General features: G+C 47.1%; 1 protein-coding gene across 3 annotated transcripts in view; it reads left to right on the forward strand.

Annotated features, from left to right (window-relative positions):
• HTT (huntingtin) overlaps positions 1-20703 on the forward strand; it is a 136798-nt gene that overhangs the window by 20583 nt on the left and 95512 nt on the right. For 2 of the 3 annotated variants that reach the window (XM_082838802.1, XM_082838803.1), the window contains exons 3-9: positions 392-512; positions 4912-4971; positions 5350-5429; positions 7093-7231; positions 12669-12810; positions 13531-13709; positions 17323-17527. In XM_082838802.1, the coding sequence (XP_082694928.1) occupies positions 392-512; positions 4912-4971; positions 5350-5429; positions 7093-7231; positions 12669-12810; positions 13531-13709; positions 17323-17527 (926 nt within the window). Of the gene's footprint in view, positions 1-391; positions 513-4911; positions 4972-5349; positions 5430-7092; positions 7232-12668; positions 12811-13530; positions 13710-17322; positions 17528-18724; positions 18773-20703 lie in introns of all 3 variants that reach the window. The other variant, XM_082838801.1, reaches the window with a different exon arrangement.

The following is a 20703-nucleotide window of genomic DNA, read 5'->3' on the forward strand; positions in this document are numbered from 1 at the left end:
GAGTTAAAGTACATACAAAGACAGTGTCTTTTTAAGATTTTTTGACTAAAACTCAAACAAAATAAGATTGTCTTGCAAGTACACTTCTATTTATAAGTAATTCTTAAATTTTAGAATAGTTTTAGATTTACAGAACAATTACAAAGATAGTATAGAGTGTTCCCATAAACTCCACATGCAGTTACCCAAATTATTAGCATCTTACATTACTGTGGTGCAATTTTCACAATTAATGACTCAATATTGGTATACTGTTAGCCTTAATTTTTATGTAATGTCCTTTTTCTGTTCCAGAATCCCACATAGGATACCGGAAACTTCACTATGTTTCGTCGTCATGTCTTCTGAGGTTCCTTTTGGCTGTGACAGTCTCTCTTCTTTTTTTACTTAGAAATTCTCCAGAATTTCAGAAACTTCTGGGCATTGCTATGGAACTTTTTCTGCTGTGCAGTGATGACGCAGAGTCAGATGTCAGGATGGTGGCTGATGAGTGCCTCAACAAAGTCATAAAAGTAAGAGCCCTGTGGACGGTGTTCTACGAGCTGTGACCGTTGTAGCTAAGAGAAGAAACCATGACTTAGGGTTCTTTTGTTTTGAAAGTCCCTTAGGACATCTGCACTGTTTCCATTTATGGTGTGTGGTTTGGAGGCTCTCTGCTGTGTGCCAGCGTGCCGGCTGCACCTGCCCCATCAGAGGGAGTGGGTTTACCCTCGTGCCTGCGCAGGGCATAGGTCAGGGGTGGGCGCTGATGGGGGCCACTGGGTGCTCTTGGGGAAAGCATCACTTTGTTGAGAAACCATGAGGCCTTGAAAGGCAGGGGGACGGGGAGTGGGATCCGCTTTTGGTGTCTTCGTCTCCTGAGACCTGGGTCAGGCAGTACTGTTTGCAGGTAAAGACGTGCCTTCTCTGGTAGCTGCGCTGGAGTTAGTGTGACGTGACTGGAGAGACAGGAGTTCCCAGAAAAGGTTAATGAAGCCAGAAAGCCAGAGCTACCTGGGTGGTAGGTGAGGTAAGGAGTGGGCGGGGGACACCTGTCCTCCCGGTGCAGAGTTAGTACCCAAGACCACTGTAGCTTTAATCCACTTTTCCCTTTTTTTGTTTTCTGCTGCCATTGAAGATAAAGTCTTTCTTCCATAATTCTTACGGTGTTGGAAAACAATCCTTGTTTTTCTCATTCTGCCATTCTCCTAGTTTGTATCCTCAACCACCCTGGGCACCTTCTTGCAGGTCACCTTTGAGTGTGCGGATGAGCCTTTTGAATCTTGTGTCTAAGCTCATATATTGTTCCCACCATAGGCTGACCGGTGCTGAGGAAGCTTCACTGACATAGTTCTCGATGCTTTCTCCAAAAACGATTTCTTGGTAATGGTTAAGGAGGAGATGTATCCTGTTCCCTCCTCTGCAGGGAAGCCCTGCTAATTGGATCTTGCCAGTGCTTCCTGATTTTTCCCTTACTGTTTTGAGTTCCACCCATGGAATTGAGATAAGGCCACATCTTTTCATTTTCCTGGAAGGCTCTCTTCCTAGTAATACTTACTTGGCCAGATGAGCCAAGAACTCCAGCCTAACATAGGCTAGTTGAATATTTCCCTCCTTATTAGGATCTTGAAAACCAGAACTGTTCTTTGGAGTCTCCCCAAGGGCTTTCTCTGGAGAGTGGTCACACTTTACATTGGCCAAGAAATTGTCCTTCATTTTTCTGTCATGCGTCCAGCTTCCTCGGGAAGACGGTCACCCTTTACTCCTGCGTTAAGGAGGTGGGGCACAGGGAGGTTCTGGAGTGAAGGAGGCCTGCGCTTGAACCTGGCCTCTGCTGCCCGCTCGCTGAGCAGCTTCGGGAGATGTACTTCATTCTGCGAGCCTCAGTCTCCTTAACCACAGAGGGAATCGGACGCGGGTTTGTGGTGTGCGTGGGTGTGAGGATCGGGTGCAGTGACGTGCGTGACGGGTTAGCGTTATCCTGCCCCTTGCTGGGCCTCGGAGTGGTAAGGGGCGCTCTTACAGTGAGATTCCTGCTTCCTTAACCAGAGAGGCCGAGGGGCATGCCAGAGCCCCACTGCTCCCCGCTTTCTGGCGTGTGGATCTGTGGGCCATGCTGTCTATGCTCGGGCGCCAGCTTCCCTGCAGACACAGGGTTCTGGCTTCTCCATTGGGAGTTGCCTGGTCTTCTCCCTCCACCTGCATTTCACGTCTCCACACGCCCCCCCCACCCCCCCACCCCCGCAGTGTTGCAGTGGCCACGGCCATTTGACCTTGTTCTCTGCCCGGCAGTGTGTGGGTACCACTCAGGTGTGATGGGTCCACAGCACGTTTGGAGGTGGACTTTTTCACTTACACTTGCTTTTCTCTAGGCCTCAACATCCTTGCTGCTTTTTTTTATTCCCACTGGCAGGACCAGGCTAGGCTTTTTCTGATATTTCAGTTCTTGAGCTCTGATCCTCAGAATCAGGAAACCTAAAGAAGTCACCACAGGTTGCCTTGGTCATGACAAGAACAGGTGAGGAGGGGAGAGAGGACAATATGGCCCCAAACACACAAACAAAGAAGGTGGTCATTTTACCTGAAGGCACATGCTGCAGGGAGAGACCTGCTTCTGTAACTGCCGTCCAGCTAGCCTGGTGTGTGTGTTTGGGGGCTTGGGCCATGGCCCGGTCAGAGCTCTAGGTGCTGGCTTCTCTTCCTGGCCACCTCCCTACTGCCTTCCTATTTCCTCTGCCTTGTTCTGGCCTCCCAGTGCAGAGGTTCCAACTTCTCATGTTGCGCCCCTGAGCGTAAGACGAGGTCAGTCTCTCAGAACCTCTTCTTTCTTCTTAAAGTCGGACATCCTGGGCTTTGGCTGTGCTCTGATGTCTGCTTCCTCAGATGCGCAGGTCTTCAAGGCCAGCAGGCTGGGGATGGGGTCAGGGTCTGGCTGATGTGCTCTCACGGTGGCAGAGGAAGGACAGGCTCGGGAGAACTTGGATGGCGTTAGGCCCGGGTGTCAGGGGTGGAGAGGAACACATGGATGGTCGCTCAGGAGTCAGGTCCTGGACTTGCGCCTTCTGTTTTTCAGAGTATCATTATATGCTTAGGATGAGGACCCAAGAAAATGGGGCATGCTCTGCTTTTCACTTGTGTAGCAAATGCACTGGGGATGTGCTTCAGCTGACAGCATGCTCCTGCCTTCAGATAATTTACAGTCTTGGGGAGGGGGAAGCATGTTTGTACAGGAGTGGCTTAATGCGTGGTATAAGTTCCGAGACATGCTGGCAACTCATCGTGGCGGTCAGGAAGTGGATGTGATTTCTGTCTGGCGAGGCAGAGAAGGCTTCCTGGAGGTGGTGGCTGTTAGGTGAGTGAGGAGATCAGGACCGTCTTAACCCCTGCAGACCCACCTAGGAGGGTGAACGTGTGTGCTAGCAGAGAATGGGAGGTGTTGAGGATCCATTCAGGGGGTTTGTACTTCATTTGGTAGAGGATGAAGAGGAAGAGCTTGTGAAGGTCTTTAACCTGGTCAGAGGAGTGCTTTATTTAGGAAGAGTAGCCTGGGGATGCCGTGTAGCCTGCCTTGGAGTGGAGAGAGACTGTGCACCCAGAATCCCTGCGAGAGGCTGAGTAACCCGGGCAGGAGCGATGGGGGCCTTGAACCAGGGCGGCCTGTGAGGCACAGGGGGCCGCGATGGGCTGGACCCGGCTCTGTGTGTGTTCGCCTCAGTGTGAAGGTGGGGTCAGGAGCCGGGAGGGGTCAGATGGCACCTTCCCATCACCCATGACTGCGAGGGCCCGTTCAGTGCTGTTCCAGGGGCTTGGGGTTTACGTTCCTCCTGTAATAAAATAGGTTTGATATCAGTTTATAAAACATTTATAAAGTAAAATAAAACTTTGATATGCCTTCTGGTTTTATCGGCAAAGTAGTGCTTTAATATATGTTTGTCCATTTTGGTGTGCTCATTTAAGGAATTTCAGTACACGCTGAAACAGCAGAACTAGGATTTTAAAATTTCTGAGACATTATTTGGAACCTCCCAGAAAGTGACCCTGGTTTGATTCTCAAGCTTGCTGAACCTCCGTGAGTTTTACTAAGACCAGCTTGGTTTATAGACATCACATGCTGTACGTCTTAGGAAAGGAGGAGGGATTTTCTATGGAGGCTTGGTTACGTCTTTCTGCTCTTCTTGTGGACGAGACATTGGCAATACTGTTTTGGAAGAGAGGGTTCCCGTGGCCGAGAGCAGGGCACAGAAGTCTCTCCTTCCTGTCTTGAGAAGCCGCCTCCAACGGGGACTTTGTGTCACTGGCGGTGGTTGCCATCAACCATTCTTACTGGGTTGAAATTGGCTGTGTGGCCATTTTTTGGTTTGGCCCATAAGTGAGCAGAAGGGTCAAGAAATGGCTCTGAGGAGCCTACGGTTCCAGCAGGTTCGGAGCGTTGCTGCTCCCTGGGGAGCACCCGTGCATCACTGGTGGACCAGACCTTTGGAAAGGACTTGGGCTTCTGCGTGGAGAGGAGTATTCCCACGCCAGAGCTAGGGGCTCTGATCTGGGATGTCCACCCACCGCCCTGCTGGCCCTGCAGACTCCAGGGCATTGCTAATGTTGGATCGTCCAACAGAATGTGCTTTAATTGAATGTAAGAGCTTTAGAATGAGTTTGAACTATCTACCATTTAATTTTGATACTGTATAGTATTTGATTGTAATGAAAGTTAAATTTTTTCCTTCCATTTTTAAAATTAAAGTGAATGACCTGTATCTAGTCTGTTTGGTAACTTCCTGCATACATATGCTTCTTTCTTAAAGAATAGGTTCTTAGTTTAGTTGCTATTATATTCTGCTTTGCCCCCAAATTGAAATTTTAGCTGCCTTTTCGCTTTCTTTAGAATTGCTAGTAGAATGTGTCTTCCGTGAACAAATCTCTTGTATTTTGTTGTAGGCTTTGATGGATTCTAATCTTCCGAGGTTACAGTTGGAACTCTATAAGGAAATTAAAAAGGTAGGCTTTTGTTTTCCATCATTGAAAAAGTGCTACTGATTCACTGTGTTGAGCAGTGTATGTGAAATTTTATCTTTTATTTGATAAGGAAGTAAATGCTGTTTGGTAAAGTAGACTTTATTGTTTTACTTTTCTTCAAAAGGTTGCTCCTCATTATTTATTAGATGGGATGGGAACTAAAATGGTAGTTTTAAAAAATATCTTTATAATTGCATCCCATTAGACCTTAACATTTCAAAAGTAGTTACACATTTAAATGGCCTTTTCTCTAAAAATAGAAATTAGCAATGAAAAAAATGCTTTTGTTTATTTGAAGTCCTCTTGGTGACTCGTGTCTGCGACTCTTAAATGTAACACGCTGCTTCTTAAATCCCTCAGAACGGCGCTCCTCGGAGCCTGCGCGCTGCCCTGTGGAGGTTTGCCGAGCTGGCTCACCTCGTTCGGCCTCAGAAATGCAGGTAAAGTGGACACTCTGGGTTATTACTATTATTATTATTTTGGGTGGGGGGCCAGCTGCGGTGGATTCTTGCCATCTTGGCTCAAATGTCATTTCTCTAAAGGTCTTCCCTGTCCACTCTGTCTGAAGCTGCCCACCTCTGCCTCTCCAGCTGCAGTACAGGTTGTCCTGATCCTTTTCCTGCGTAAAACTTACGGCTCTCAGGAATACTGTCGCACACTTCATCAGCGTGCTTGTTCGTTTTCTGTCCCACCCTCCCCCGAGAGCTGTAGGAGATGTACGTCTCAGGACAGTGGGGGCATCCCTGTCTGGTCCCTGCTGCAGCCCAACACTGATAACGGCGTCTGCACGTGGTACTTGGCGAAAAGATACTTGCCAGGTGGTTGAAGGTTGAATACTACCTCATTGTTGCTTACTCTAGGGATTATAGAAAACTATGCCTTTGTCTATTATGTGGGTTAAAAATATGAGTGTTAAACTGTGAATAAAGTTTTGACTGATTGAACCAGTTGTATCTTAATGGATTGAAAAACAAAAGAAGGGCCACAGTTTTCAACTCCTTCCTTCTCTCCTTCACTGGCAAGACGTGCTGACATCCATGGAGCCCTTGGCTCTGTCCCCGAGGAACTGGTGGAGTGGCAGAAACCCTCTCTTTTAATATGAAACAGTGATCTGTTCCACTGAGCCTGACTCTAATAAGGTCTTACATGATTGCACACATACAGTCACTAAGGAAATTTCTTTTTATATAACCTTTTTCTTTTACTATCCTTGTTTTGAAAACTTTGTTATATTTCTAAAGCAACACATCCCTAGTTCTCCACATAGAAGCCAAAGTGACCTTAAAAAACTATGATTGGGTCATGTCATCCCTTTACTTAAACTCTTTACTCATTTCCCAGAGCTGTTCAGATAAATCCAGACTCCTTACCAAGGCCCAGGGAGATCTGGCCCCCAGTGGCCCCCGTCACCTCAGACACTCCGTTGACTCATTGGCCTGACTTTGAAAAGTTGGGCATGTCTTCCTTCTGATGTCTGGTTTGTTTTCCCTTGGGTCATCTCCTTAGAAGGGCCCGCCTCCCTCCCTGTACAGTCCCAGGGGTGCACCTGCTTGCTGCTCGTCTCTGCCACTAGAGGACGCCGCCGTCGCCACCAAGTTCTTGTCCCGTGGCCTCGGCTTATCTGTCCTGTGACTGCTCCTCTCCAGTCCTGCGTGGTCTGCTGCTACTCTGTAGAGGGCCAGGCTTCTCTCTAAGGCCTTATTCAGGTCAATGCTTAGAAAAAATTTTGTAATGCTCCCTTTTCAAGAAAGCTTTATTCTTATTTCTTAATTTACTTTTTAAATGGTGTTTTCTTATATTATCTGTTATTTTCTCATTTAGAATCTGATTATTTTAATAACTGTTATAATTTACTGCAAAGAATTTTTAAAACAAGCTTTTGAGAGTCGTGTGTGTGACTAGAGGAGAAACAAAGGATGAGAGCCTCCCAGCGTTTGGGCTTCATCTGCCTTTAGTCTTCTAGCAGAGGTTTGTTTACCTTCCAGGAAAGACTCTCTTGCATGTAAAAACTGGTTTTTCCCTAACAGACGCTGAACTAATCGCTTGTGTTTCTCATTAAGGTAGGCCCTGGATGAGTAATTAGTGTCCCTCTCACACGTGCAGGCCTTACTTGGTAAACCTTTTGCCTTGCCTGACGCGCACAAGCAAGAGGCCCGAGGAGTCTGTCCAGGAGACCTTGGCTGCAGCTGTCCCTAAGATTATGGCTTCTTTTGGCAGTTTTGCAAACGACAATGAAATTAAGGTATGATTGCTGCCTCAGGTCACAAGCGTGGGAGTTGGGCTTTTGCGCAGGCAGACATTTGAGAGTACTTCTCGAGGTAGGCTGTGCGTCATGGTTTAGATTAAAACCTTTTGAGCTCTTTGGAGGCACACTGAGAGTTTCTTTCCACTTCTGCTTTCTTACTGTCGGGTGAAAAGAGGAATAGGGAGAAGGCATTTTGCCAGAGCAGACTGGTTTTGGGGTATAAGATTGACTGCTTAGCCTGGCTGAAGAAAGGCCACCGTCCCTGGACTGCAGGCAGGAGAAAGCTCACCGATGATGCCTTGTGTGTACGAGTGCCCTGCAGCCGTTGGGAACCACTTCCTGTTTGTTTTTGCCCCAACCAGCAACCTTCAAACCCTCTTTAGTGTTTTGTCTATAATGTCCAGAAATCATGACCCTGTCACATGGTCTGAGGATTACAGATTCTTGACTTCATCCTTTTAGCGGGTCAGTCCTGTGTTAGTGTTTTTCTTGGTATTTCCCTCCACATTTCTAAATAACTTGCTTATACTGCTGGTTTTGGATTTTTTTATTTTTTACAATGGAAAAGATGAATTCAACTCTAACCCTTCTTCCCTCTTTTTACTACAGGTATATCAGTATTCAGTGTGTACATTATTATGCCTAAGTAAATAGTCACAGCTAGTTATGTTCTGTGCCGTGGTTATGTTTCTGTGTATAACTCTTTGGTATTTCCGGAGTCAGTAATTGCCTCTTTTTCATTTGCTTATTATTCTTTGGCAATTTCCGTCTTCTCACACCTCCCACCAGCGCTGTGTGTCTCAGTTCAGTTGTGCACATGATGGATAGTTTCCTGGACCCGTTTCCTCCACTGGGGTCGTCCTGGGCTCTGCAGCTGCTGCTCCAGCCTGGTCAGGGCGCCCCTTAGGTCTGTCGCACGGTCATGTCTTGGCTCCCCTGTCCGATGCCTGATTCCTGGCTGCCATGTCTTTCTCTCTGTAGGCTTACTCCTGGAGACGGGGCTTCCTGAGAAAGGCTGGCTGGCAAGTAAATCGTTTGAGATTCTGCATTAGTGAAAATGCCTTGATTTCTCCCTCACGCTTGGCTGGGCGTAGAGTTCTGGGGTGGAAGTCGTCTTCCCTTAGGAATGTACAGGCTTTGCCCCTTTGTCTCATAGTCTCCAGTGGGGCATCCGAGAAGTCGAATGACCTGATCTCTTAGCCTCTGAATGTGTCCTCCTCTAGAAGGTTTTTGCTGTTTTGTGTAGGGGGGAGTGCTGGGTGCTTGATAGACCTTTTAATTTGGAACGTTCTAGCCTTCAGTTCTGGGAGTTGTCCTTATACTTCTCTGACAATTTCCCCCCTTTATTTTCTCCGTGCTGTCTTTCTGAAATTTGTTAGTTAGCTGTTGGTCCTCCTGGACTGATGCGCATTTGTACTATCTTTTGTTTCTATTTTCCATGTCTCTTTTCTGTACTTTGCTAGGAGATGTCCGCCTCAGACTCTTCTCTGGAATGTTTCTTCCTGCTGTGGCATTAATTTCTAAGAGCTTTCTCGTGTTCAGAATGGTCACGTTTTCTGGCACCCTCTTCTTGTTTCATGAATACACTCTCTTATCTTTCTGAGGATACTGATTATAGTTTCTTGACAACTTCCTTTGACCTCCACGTTGTGTGTTTCTTCTCACTTCCTCTGTTCTATTTCCTGTCTTTCTCTTTTATGTCAGCAGTTGTCCGCATAGATTTGAGTGAGCCCCTAAAAAGCTTATTGGAAGCAAGTGTGTGGCAAGCTTTGTCCCCTGGTGGACTTCCTCAGGTAATGGGTAGTGAACCTGCTTTTCCACTGTGGGTCTTTAAATGTCAGTGTCAGTAAGTCTTTTCCTCTTGGGCCAGTCAATATCTCTAAAGAAAAATCCCTCATTCTCCTGCTTGGAGGCATCAGCCCAGCTGCATTTGTCCTGGGACCCTTGGATGGAAGGGTGCTGACAGTCTCACTGGTGAGAATGCAGACTTCTTCTTCATTTCTGTTTTCTGTCTGTGCCTCGTGCCTGTCCTCAGCTGTGGCAGCATCTCTGGGGATTCCCTGTCTCTGCGGGAGACGGGGAAGTGAAGACCACATCCCGGGCTGCCTGGGTGGGAGCGGGGCTTGGCAGTTTACCCAAGGAGCTGTTAGATGAGCAGCTGTTTCGTCCCCACATCCACGCCACTTTCAGATGTCTCTGGTACTCCTAAGCCTGAGCTTTTCTTGGATTTCTGTGGCTTGAGTGAGCTTGCCTTTGGTTGGTGGCTTTCAGTCCTTCTCCCCAGCTCCCAAAAAGGCTTGCGTGGGAACTTCTGCCTGAGGGCTGCAAATCAGTCCGTTACCACTTGTTTACTTTCTAGCTTCCAGAAATTTGCTAATGCCTCTAGTCTGCGCTTGTCCCTGTTCTGTTCTTTTTGTCCTTGTAAGTTTATGCTTTTTAAACCTTGTACATGTGATTCTGGTGGGGTGTCTGGGAAGTAGAGGTTCACGTGTCCAGTACAGCATGTTTGATCAGAAGTTTCCTAACAGGAGCCCTGCGGCGTTATTCTCAGGCTTGCCTGTTAAATATTGAGACTCCCGAGCCTTTTATTTGGCTGGTGTATAATGTACATACAAGAAGCATGTAAATCATACATGTACTCCTTGATGAGTGGTCACAAAGCGAATCTGCCCTCACGGCCACTGCCTAGGTCTGGACATATGGAGTATTACCGGCACCCGGGAGCCTCCTCCCCCTCTCCCTGTCACTACGCCCTCCTTTCTCCACAGGGCTGATCACTGACCTGGCTTCTAATGCCATAGGGTCTGTTTTTAAATTGTAAATATGTAGGACCATACAGTATGTATTCTTTTCGTCTGGTTTCTTTTGCTCAGCACTAAGCTCGTGAGATTCTCCCACGTCACTGCGTGTGTCACTAGATCCTGTGGTTTTTCCCAGCTGTGTAGCGTTCCCTTGGATGAATGTGCTCCAGCTCATCATTTTACTGCAGCTGGACCTTGGGTCGTTTGTAGTATTGGCTGTCGCGAGCGTTACTGCTGTGCCTGTCCTTGTACGTGTCTCTTGGAGCACAGGTTGTGATAGCTAGAAACGGAGATTGTGGGGTTTGTATATGCCACCTTCGGTAGATGCCTCCAAGCAGCTTTTCTCAGTGGCTGCACGAGCTTACACCTCATCAGCGGTGTGTGCGAATTCCAGCAGCTCCCTGGCCTCGCAGAATTGGAATTTTGGTCATTGTAAGTTTAGCCGTCTGCTGAGTGTGTTCTGGAGTCACAGTTTGGTTTAATTTCCATTTCCACTCCTTAAGTACTCTGACCCTGAAGTGGAATGCAGTACTCTTAAATGTATGTCCTGCCTGTGTTTAGAGAAGTGGAGCTATCTGCCCTGTAGTCTAGCGCACTTCCTCCGCTTATGAGAAGAGCTTTTAAGGGTGGTCTAGGTAACCTCCGGCCAGCAGCCTGCTACAGGGCATTCTCGGGACTGTGGGACTTAGACCCAAGGAAGCCCCCTCGAGCTCTCATTCCATTTTACTATTATTCCAAGCTTTAAGTTCACCATGGGCTGACTCTTCATAGTAATGTTTAGCTTTCATTCTGCTTAGAAGTTTGGACTAATATAGGATGCTTCTTTATTTACCGTTTCAGTGGTGTGTGTGTGTGTGTGTGTGTGTGTGTGTGTGTGTGTGTGTGTGTGTGTGTGTGTGTGTTCTCACTCAAAGCAGTTCTTTAAAATGTATCTTTCCTTGAAGCTAAAAAAGTTTGTCAGAGATAAGTTGACTGGTTTCTCCGGATATTGTCTCTGGGGAGAAACTGGAGGCCACAATCCACTGGGGGTGTCCTGTGGCCGGGGGTCTGGTCCTCCACCTCTCTGGTTCCAGAGGTCTAATCTGTGAATTCGCTGAGCGTTGATGAGCCTCTGAGAAACAGTTTATGCCAACACGCAGTTAGGGAGAAGCTTGTTTAAGTCAGATGCCAGGCTGTTAATTGGCTGCTCCTTTGCCGATGGTTAGACTCCCCGGTAGGGCCCCAGTGGTGTCCCTGACTTGCCCAGCGAGGCTCCGTACACGCCCAGCAGTAGCTGGGCCAAATCATTGCTCAGAGCATAGCTTAGAATGGTGGGAAGTAGACGTTCTTAAGTAACATAGTCACCAAACTCCTGCAGCTGGATGGTCACCCCCTTTCATTCTTTGGATAATTTTGTGAAGACTTAAACGGTCATCGTTAGCAATATAGCACCCCTAGAATTATAGCACCCCTCCTTTGGGTTTTCTTGGAGGCACGGTAACAAGTCTTATTCTCTGATTTCTTAGGAAAATAGCTGTGAGGGGTGTGTGGTCTCAGCTCAGTTACGCTGCACACGTTTTCCAGACCTGGGACTGTCTCTTGGTGGCATTAGCAGCACGTTTACAAGCCGTCGTTCAGGCTGGGACCTTGCTGCGATTGGCTAGCACTTTTCTCCTGGACTTCATTATTTACTGTGTGTGGTTTTGTTTTTTTTTTTGCGGTACGCGGGCCTCTCACTGTTGTGGCCTCTCCCGTTGCGGAGCACAGGCTCAGCGGCCATGGCTCACGGGCCCAGCCGCCCCGCGGCATGTGGGATTCTCCCGTCCTGGATCGGGGCACGAACCCGTGTCCCCTGCATCGGCAGGCGGACTCTCAACCACTGCGCCACCAGGGAAGCCCTGCATTTATTTTACATAGTGTTATTCACTGACCCTGGCCCCAACTATTGTGGGGACACCTTTTCTAGAAGTGAAGGCTTTCACTCTCGTGTGGGGACGTAGATGCTGAGCAAGTCCCCACTCAGTTTATAAGGAAATAAATCGACTACATACTTGCAAACTGCTCTGAAATATCCCAGATTTGGTGTGCTTCCTTTCAGCTCTAGGAAGGTCTCAAATTGTTAGTACTTTATGCTCTGCACGAATTTGGAGCAAGTTATGCTTTTTGAAATACATGATGGTTTCTTTTTCTTTTTTTTTAAAAATAGATTTCTTTATTTTATTTTATTTTATTTATCTTTGGCTGCGTTGGGTCTTTGTTGCTGCGCGCGGGCTTTCTCTGGTTGCAGCGAGCAGGGCCTAGTCTTCGTGGCGGTGTGCGGGCTTCTCATTGCAGTGGCTTCTCCTGTGATGGAGCGCAGGCTTTAGGCACACGGGCTTCAGGAGCTGTGGCTCGCGGGCTCGGTAGCTGTGGCTCGCGGGCTCAGTAGCTGTGGCTCGCGGGCTCAGTAGCTGTGGCTCGCGGGCTCTAGGGCGCGGGCTCAGTAGTCGTGGCTCGCGGGCTTAGCTGCTCGCGGCACGTGGGATCTTCCCGGACCAGGGCTGGACCCCGTGTGCCCTGCGGTGGCAGGCGGGTTCTTAGCCACTGCGCCAGGGGAGCCCGTGATGAGTCTCACAGGAGCTTCGTCTTCCGCCTACTGGGACTTGCCTCCACAGGCTCTGCTGAAGGCCTTCATGGCGAATCTGAGGTGCAGCTCCCCTGCCGCGCGGCGGGCGGCGGCGGGCTCGGCGGTGAGCGTCTGCCAGCACTCCGGGAGGACGCAGTACTTTTACAGCTGGTTGCTCAGCGCGCTCCTAGGTAAGGCGCCGGCCTGTCAGCGCGCCCCCCGTGGGGCTGGCCGCTAGCGTTTGCGTGAGACAGGCCTGTGAAATTCTTTCAAGCCAGGCAGCCCCTCGGCTTCTGGACCGGGCCCCTCAGCGCTGGCCGGCTGGGAGACGTGAACGCGCCCCCGTGGGGTCTGGGTGAGGGTTCCAGGAAGGCTCCTGCCCCTCGGTGCAGCGGTGCGGATGCGGCCGGCTGCTCGGACAGCTGGCGGGGCCGTGGCGGGAGCCTTCCCGGGCTTGGCCCTCTGGCAGCACACCGCACCACCTCTGCGGAGCCCCTGAGCGCAGGGAGTCCCCGTGGCCGGAAATTGAGGCTCAGGTCCCTGTGAGGGGCCTCTCTGGAGGGCTGTAGGCCCGGTGAAGGCTTCTCCTCTACTGGGGGCAGTTGTGGAAATCCGTGCTGGCAGGTGCTGCCGGGAGCACACGGACTGACAGTCGATGTGAAAGAGCTGCGTGGCTTTCAGAGGCAGTGAAACTCACTCACTGCAGGGCCTCGCTGAGCTGAGGCTTTAAATGTTGCCCCTTAGAGCCACTCCTGGATTTTGGCCGCTACCGTGATGTTTGTGCCATCTGTTGCCCTCCCTGCCAGCCTCATGATACGGTTCTGCTTTGGATCTCTTCCTGTGAACAAAGGGAGCCACAAGTCTCCCAGCAGCGAATCCGATGTGACAGAATCTTGTTGCTGCCTTTGTAGGTTTGCTGGTTCCCGTGGAGGAGGAACGCTCCGCCCTTCTGATTCTCGGAGTGCTGCTCACATTGAGGTATTTGGTGCCCTTGCTGCAGCAGCAGGTCAAGGACACGAGCCTGAAAGGCAGCTTTGGGGTGACGCGGAAAGAGATGGAGGTCTCCCCCTCGACGGAGCAGCTCGTCCAGGTGGGCGTCCCGCGCTTTACTCTAGTGCTCGTGCGCACGTGACCCACGTTCGGAGACTCAGCTAGTTTGGAAGAGAAGTGGCAGAGCCGAGGCTTAAGAGCGTGCACTCTGGAGCCAGACCCCGGGGTTCAGATCCTAGGTCATGACCCCACCTGTGTGTGGTAGTGATGTCAGGTAAAAATGAAGGCGTCCCTTTACAAGGTCGCCGAGGGTGCTGTTTACGTGGACCTGCTCGCAGCAAACCCCAACCATCGTATTATTTTACTGCAACTATTTCATATGTGTCCCTATAGATGAGGACTCTTTTTTAAAAATTTTAATGACAATGCCCTTGTCATACCTAAAAAAAAGAACACTTTCTTAACATCAAACACCCACGTATCCCCTGTCAGTTTGTTCTTCTGCTCTTTGGAATCAGTACCCAAATAAGATTGGTTGATAAGGATTGTGATTCTCTTTGATCTGACGGTTGCCTTCTATCCCTATTTTTCCCTTAGAGTTCATTTTTTGAAGAAACAGATTGTCCTGTGGAACTCCCGGCAATCTGATTTTTTATTAATTGACCCTCCGTTGTATAAATTAACATGTTTCTTTGTTGTCTGTATTTCCTGTAAACCAATAACTGGAGCTAGAGACTTGTCAGATTTGGTGCATACTTTATAATATATGTAATATCTGAGTTCGGTAGTACCTGTACAGTATTTTAAAATAAGTATTATTGGAGTTGCATGCTCAGAACTTTTTTCTGATTTTTTTTTTTTAAAAAAAGGCTGCTTAGTCAAAAGTTTGGAGACCATTGGTCTAGTGGGGGAAGCAAGCAAACAGTCACTGAATAGCAAGGCGGGGAGTGTAGGGTACTGTAGAGTACATGGCAGGGGGCAGGGGGTGTGCATGACCAAGGTCAGGGAGGCATGCTGGGCAGGCTGTTACGAGCTGATGCTTTTGGGTGAGTAGGATTTGAGCAGACACAGGGAGCTGGGAGAAGAGTTTTATAGACAGAAGCTGCAGCCTTTGCCAAGTCCACAGAGTGAGAGAGTGAGAGTGTGCGGGTGAGGGTGAGCTGGATCCTGTAAAGGTCTCCAGGCTTTCTCACAGGTCAGTAGGGGTGCTGGGGGGAGATGCGTCTAGAGGGATACTGAAAACTGTGTTAAACTAAGAGAGCAGTAATCCTGGGAGGATGGAGTGAAGGGGTATGGGATGTGGTGCTTAATTAATTACAGATTTTCTTAATAGTTAATGTTTCTTCAACATGGTTAAACAACATGGTACCTTGTTGCATTAGCAAGCTAGATAAAATTGTCTGTAAAACATACCTAATCTATTTTCGTTTGACTATTGGCCATTTTGAATTAAATTATTTTGATTAAGAAGTTCAACTCAGCTAATGTAATAATAGTTTGGCTAGCTATATTTAAATAGAATTTAAAATAATCCTGAGCCTGGCTAAACGGTTAAGCAAGTGTGGGCAAAATATAGATACTTTGAGATATGTAAGAATTCAGTTTGCTTTTCATGTGCACTTACATTTTTCATGTATGCTTTTTGAAAAAATTATTTGAAGATGTATTCCAGCAAAATGAGAAATAGATAACAAAAAAAGAGGAAGTCCTGAAAGCCAAGAAACAAAGCACCTGACCCAGGAATGTGTTAGAAGCAATTCTGAGATGACTGGTACTGTGTGCCATTCAGATTAGAAACAGGGAGTCCAAGGAGCTCCTTGTGACCAATGTTATGATTAAGTGCTGGGAAAAAGGGAAGGCATGTGTGTATGTTAAAAGGAGGGGAAAACCAGGAAGATTTATAAAAGTAAGTTATCCAATTATGAAACAAATTACAATGTTGAATAATTTTAAGCAAGTAAGAGATTATGATAAAAGAGAATCCATTTAACGGTTATCCTTGGGACATTCTCTTTCAAGTGACACAGGACTAGTAATAATGAAATACTTCTTTCTTTTTGGGTCCAGTCACATTAATAGGCTTTGCAGTGAAGGATGTTAATGTACACGTGATGAGACACATACTGATTTTTTTTTATTGGAGTATAATTGCTTTACAATGTTGTGTTAGTGTCTGCTGTACAACGAAGTGAATCAGCTGTACGTATACATATATCCCCTCCCTCTGGGACCTCCCCCTCCCTCCCATCCCCCCCATCTAGGTCATCACAGAGCACCGAGCTGAGCTCCCTGTGCTATACTGCAGGTTCCCACTAGCTACCTGTTCTACACATGGTAGCGTACTTACGTCAGTCGTAATCTCCCAATTCATCCCACCCTCCCCTTCCTGCCCACTGTGTCCACACGTCTGTGCTCTACGTCTGCGTCTCTATTCCTGCCCTGCAGATAGGTTCATCTGTACCATATTTCTAGATTCCACATATATGCGTTAATATGCAATATGTGTTTTTCTCTTTCTGACTGACTTCGCTCTGTATGACAGATGCTCAACATCTAGGCAGAGCACGTGCGATTTTAAAAGTTACTACATAAATGTAACCCTTAATATAAAAGTACTCAGGTTGCTAACAGAATTTGGGAGGAGGCAGATGAGGTGAGGGAGTGTGGGTGCCCATTTCCCCCATTTACATAGTAAGAAGTCAAGAGATTCTTTGCTCAGAGCAGACGGCTCAGGAATCGCGGTGTAAAGCTGGTTACCTAGAGCAGGGCTCATGGGCCAGCTACTCAATCAACTCCAGCACCGTGGCAGGAGAGCAGCCACAGACAGTACACACACAGCCGTGCTCCAGTAAGACTATGTGCAGAAACAGATGGAGGGCCACATTCGCCTGTGGACTGTGGTTTGCAGATCTGTGACCTAGAGTGACGGAGGTAACCGTCAGAGGAACCAAAAACAAGCCAGTCAAAGTAGCCACCTTTGAGACTTTTACTTTTTATTCTATAAACCGCTATACTGTCTTTTTAAGAAACGTATATATGACTTTTATGATATTAAAGGTAAGGCTGCCCAACTTGGCAAATAAAAATAGGGGGTACCAGTTATTTGAATTTCAGATCAATCATCAGTAATCTTGTGGTGTGAGTATGCCTGAAATTGCACGGGACACAGTTACACTACAAAATTATTTGTTTATCTGAAATTCAGGTTTGGCTGGGAACTCCGTATATTATCTGGCACCTCTAATTAAAGGGAAAAAGGATAAGTACACTATGTTCATGTAATGTGATATAGTATTAAAAGCACTAATGAAGTTTAATGCAGTGCCTTTAAAAGCTTTGGAAACCCTTTCTCAGTGGCACTCATGACAGTACTTCTCGCGTATGACATGTGTGTTCGAGTAGCTGTGCGCTCCGTGTATTTGGGGCTTTACTCTCCTTTACTGGTCGCCCATTTACGGAGCTGGGGCTCTTCACTAGCCTGCTTCTGCTTTTGTGGAAGTGCTCTGTTTACCTTTAAGGAATTAATGTAACAGTGAAAAAAACGCTGGGACTTTAGAAAACAGCACGGAAGCTATGATCACACTGGTAGAAGGGATAGAGAAGTTTCTAGAGAGTGAAATTAAGGCACAAATTTTCCCAACGTAAGACAAAAACCTGAAACCTAGGACACATTTTAAAAACCATGGGAGTGACACTGGTGTTTCTGTTTCTAGGTGTACGAACTGACCTTGCATTATACTCAGCACCAAGACCACAATGTTGTGACTGGCGCACTGGAACTCCTGCAGCAGCTCCTCAGAACCCCTCCACCTGAGCTCCTGCGAGTGCTGACCACGGCGGGCGGCATCGGGCAGCTCACTGCCGCTAAGGATGAGCCCGGTTGCCGAAGTCGTAGCGGAAGTATCGTGGAGCTTATAGGTAAGGTGTTAGGAAGGTGACTCTTGGAGTCCACCCTGCAGTGTTATTGGCCCCTCTCCTGACCCTTGCGCCGATGCTGTGCTGAGCAACGGACAGCTCAGTTCCTTAGGAGACTTGCGATGCAGGTGTCGTCCTTATTGTGTAGACGGGGGCAGGGCTGAGGTGGGAAGGCTAGGTGGCAGGGTGAGGCCAGCACGTGAAACCCGCCTCCTGCATCTGACTCGGCTGCCTCTGCGTGGCATTTCATCTGTCGTGAAGTGGAAGCATTCGGGAAGGGATTTCCAGGCGCTGTGTCCCTTTGCCAAAGGTGGGCTCTTCAAGTCTTCCTGGAATTCTGGACTCCTTTTCTGCCCTCTGGGCCCTTTTTGCTGTCGCGCCTGATTCTGGAAAACCCCTTCTGTTCCTCGTCTCGTGGCACCTCCTCCGCCCCATCTCTGCTCTTCTTCCCCATGCTCTTGGGCACTGGGCCCTAATCCCGCCCCCGGGTGCTGTGCAGACCTAGCAGTCTAATGTGGAGCTGCCCCTGGGGAGCTGGAAGAGATGGGTCCCTGAGTCGCAGCCTCTAAAACTGGGTCTGGCTCAGCGGCAGAGGCTTCTTTCTGCAGCCTTTGCTGACTGCACGGAGTAGGCGTGGTGCATGGGGTCCGTTTAGTGCAGTGTGGGTGCGGTGTGGCCTTTACCCACAGCATCTGCAGACCAGGGAAGGTTGGCGGGAAGTCTGACTGCTGCCTCGTTTGAACACAAGTGTTTGCCTGAACCATGAGTAGAAAATGTTGATCTGCCTGTCCACTGTCCTTTGTACTGAACAATCCTTTTCTCTGTGGAATGCATGCCTCACAAATAATTGCTGGAAATACTAATTTCTAATGACTGTTTCTAATGAAAATTTGTATTTAATTATTAGTTGACCAAATAATCCGAGATTTCTAATGTTTTTAGTTTGACCTTTTAAATGCACTTTGAGCTCTTTTGCATTTTAGAACTGTATATTTGAGTGTTAATATAATTTTCACGTTGAAATTAAAATTGTAACATGCAGTTTTCATGTTACAGTATGGTAGTTAAGCACCACCTGTAGAAATATGTTCACATATTTTCTAGTTTTAAAGTTGAATCAAGCTTAAAGATTTTCTAATTCCTTCTGGATTTTAGTGGCTTGTTACCTTACTTTCATCTGTCATTTTCTGTGATTTACAGCTGGAGGGGGTTCTTCATGCAGCCCTGTCCTTTCAAGGAAACAAAAAGGTGATTATTTCAGAAATGATTCTTATTTTCAATTTTACTGCTTTTTCCATATTTCTGTAATGTAATTGGCTATGCCTATAACTCTTCTCAGCAGGGTGATTATATGTATAAATGTTGCTGGAATCTGATAACCAGGCCTGAATAGTCCTGTAGGATGGCTTTTTAAAGAATAAATAATTAATTTATGGCTGCATTGGGTCTTCGTTGCTGTGCGTGGGCTTTCTCTAGTTGCGGCGAGCGGGGGCTACCTTTTGTTGCAGCAAGCGGACTTCTCATTGCAGTGGCTTCTCTTGTTGCAGAGCACAGGCTCTAGGTGCACGGGCTTCAGTAGTTGTGGCGCACGGGCTTCGTTGCTCTGCGTCATGTGGGATCTTCCCGGACCAGGGCTTGAACGCGTGTCCCCTGCATTAGCAGGTGGATTCTTAACCACTGTGCCACCAGGGAAGTCCCTAGGATGGGTTTTAAAAGTTGCTTGTGTATCAGAATTAGTTTGTCATATATTTCCTTTTTTTTTTTTTTTTTTTGGTTGTACCATGTGGCTTATGGGATTTTAGTTCCCTGACCAGGGATTAAACCCGGGGCCCCAGCAATGAGAGCACCGTATCCTAACCACTGGACCACCACAGAATTCCCTGTCATAAATTTCTAATGCTTTAGGCCAGGGGTCAGCAAATGTTTTCTGTAAAGGGCCAGGTGGTACACATTTTAGCCTGTGGCCCTTACTGTCTCTTTTGCAATGATTCAACTCTGTCCTGTGGCAGGAAGGCAGCCATAGACAATACTAAGCTAATGGGTGCAACTTCATTCCAGTACAACTTTATTTTACAGAACTGGGTGAGCTGGAGTTTGCCTTCTCCTGCTTTAGGGAATGTTATGTTTATAAAGGTAACTCATCTTCCCAATGAATTTTGTTTAGCATTAGGAATAATGTCTGGTTAATTATTTGGTGAATTTGGGCCTGGCTGTCATTTTCAGACATATTTAGCTTCGTACATACCTAAGTTTCTGATACAGTTTGTTTATTTTTATTTAATCGAAGTGTGTCTGACATGATCTGATAGCTTTGGTACACGTCATCACTTATAGCACCAATTATGTTCTGTTCCAGTCTAGATTTCCATAGGAAAGAATTGCTGTTGTTTTCTATTTTGAAATCCTAAAAGACTTATACTGTTTTTGGGTTTTTTTTGATGTATAATTGACATATAACAACTAATCTTTTACATACAACATACTAATCTTTTTTGTGTGTCATGAGTTGAATATTTAATTGAGAGCCTAATGCCTAATAATTATTTGTAGTATCGAATGGGATCTTAACAGGAATAACATTCTAGCCTTAACTGGATTAAGTAAGCATTTCCTAGAAGTACTTAGAATTAATAATATTTGGGCCATCGTAGTGTGGGATACTTGGTCAAGTTTGAGGTTTTGGTGAAAACACTGAGACTGCTTGAAAACTGAAAGGGTTCCAGGAAAAGCTAGCCTTTCTATTCTTGGACTGGGAAGAGATTTTCAGGCATGCGACTAGATTTCTCCAGCACTTGCCGTGTTTGTTTCTCGGTCACTTTTTCTGATGATGATACAATGACTCGTTGACTAGTAGAGATGTATTTTGTTTTCTTGGGGGCTAGGACGTACAATTTGTCCTCAATCTCTTTTTTGTTTTTCAAGTGTTTTGTTGTTGTTTTTATTTAGAGCTGCAGTTTTCACAGTTTCCTGTCATAGCTGCAGAATTCTTTTTTTCAAGTGAAATCTGCCAGTACATAGGAGAGAGAAAAACAGAGTTGTCGTTGTTGAATGTAAGGGTGAGGGCTGGGGGTTGTGGGCTGGCATCCTGGCAGCAGCCTGGCCCTTGCCCACTCTTCGGGAGAACTCCTTGGAACAGATTTGCAAACTACTGTTTCCAAAGACAGAGACTGATTTCATTA

This window comes from Leucopleurus acutus (genome assembly GCF_964270905.1).
Source record: "Leucopleurus acutus genome assembly, chromosome: 4".
NCBI classification, from domain to species: domain Eukaryota; kingdom Metazoa; phylum Chordata; class Mammalia; order Artiodactyla; family Delphinidae; genus Leucopleurus; species Leucopleurus acutus.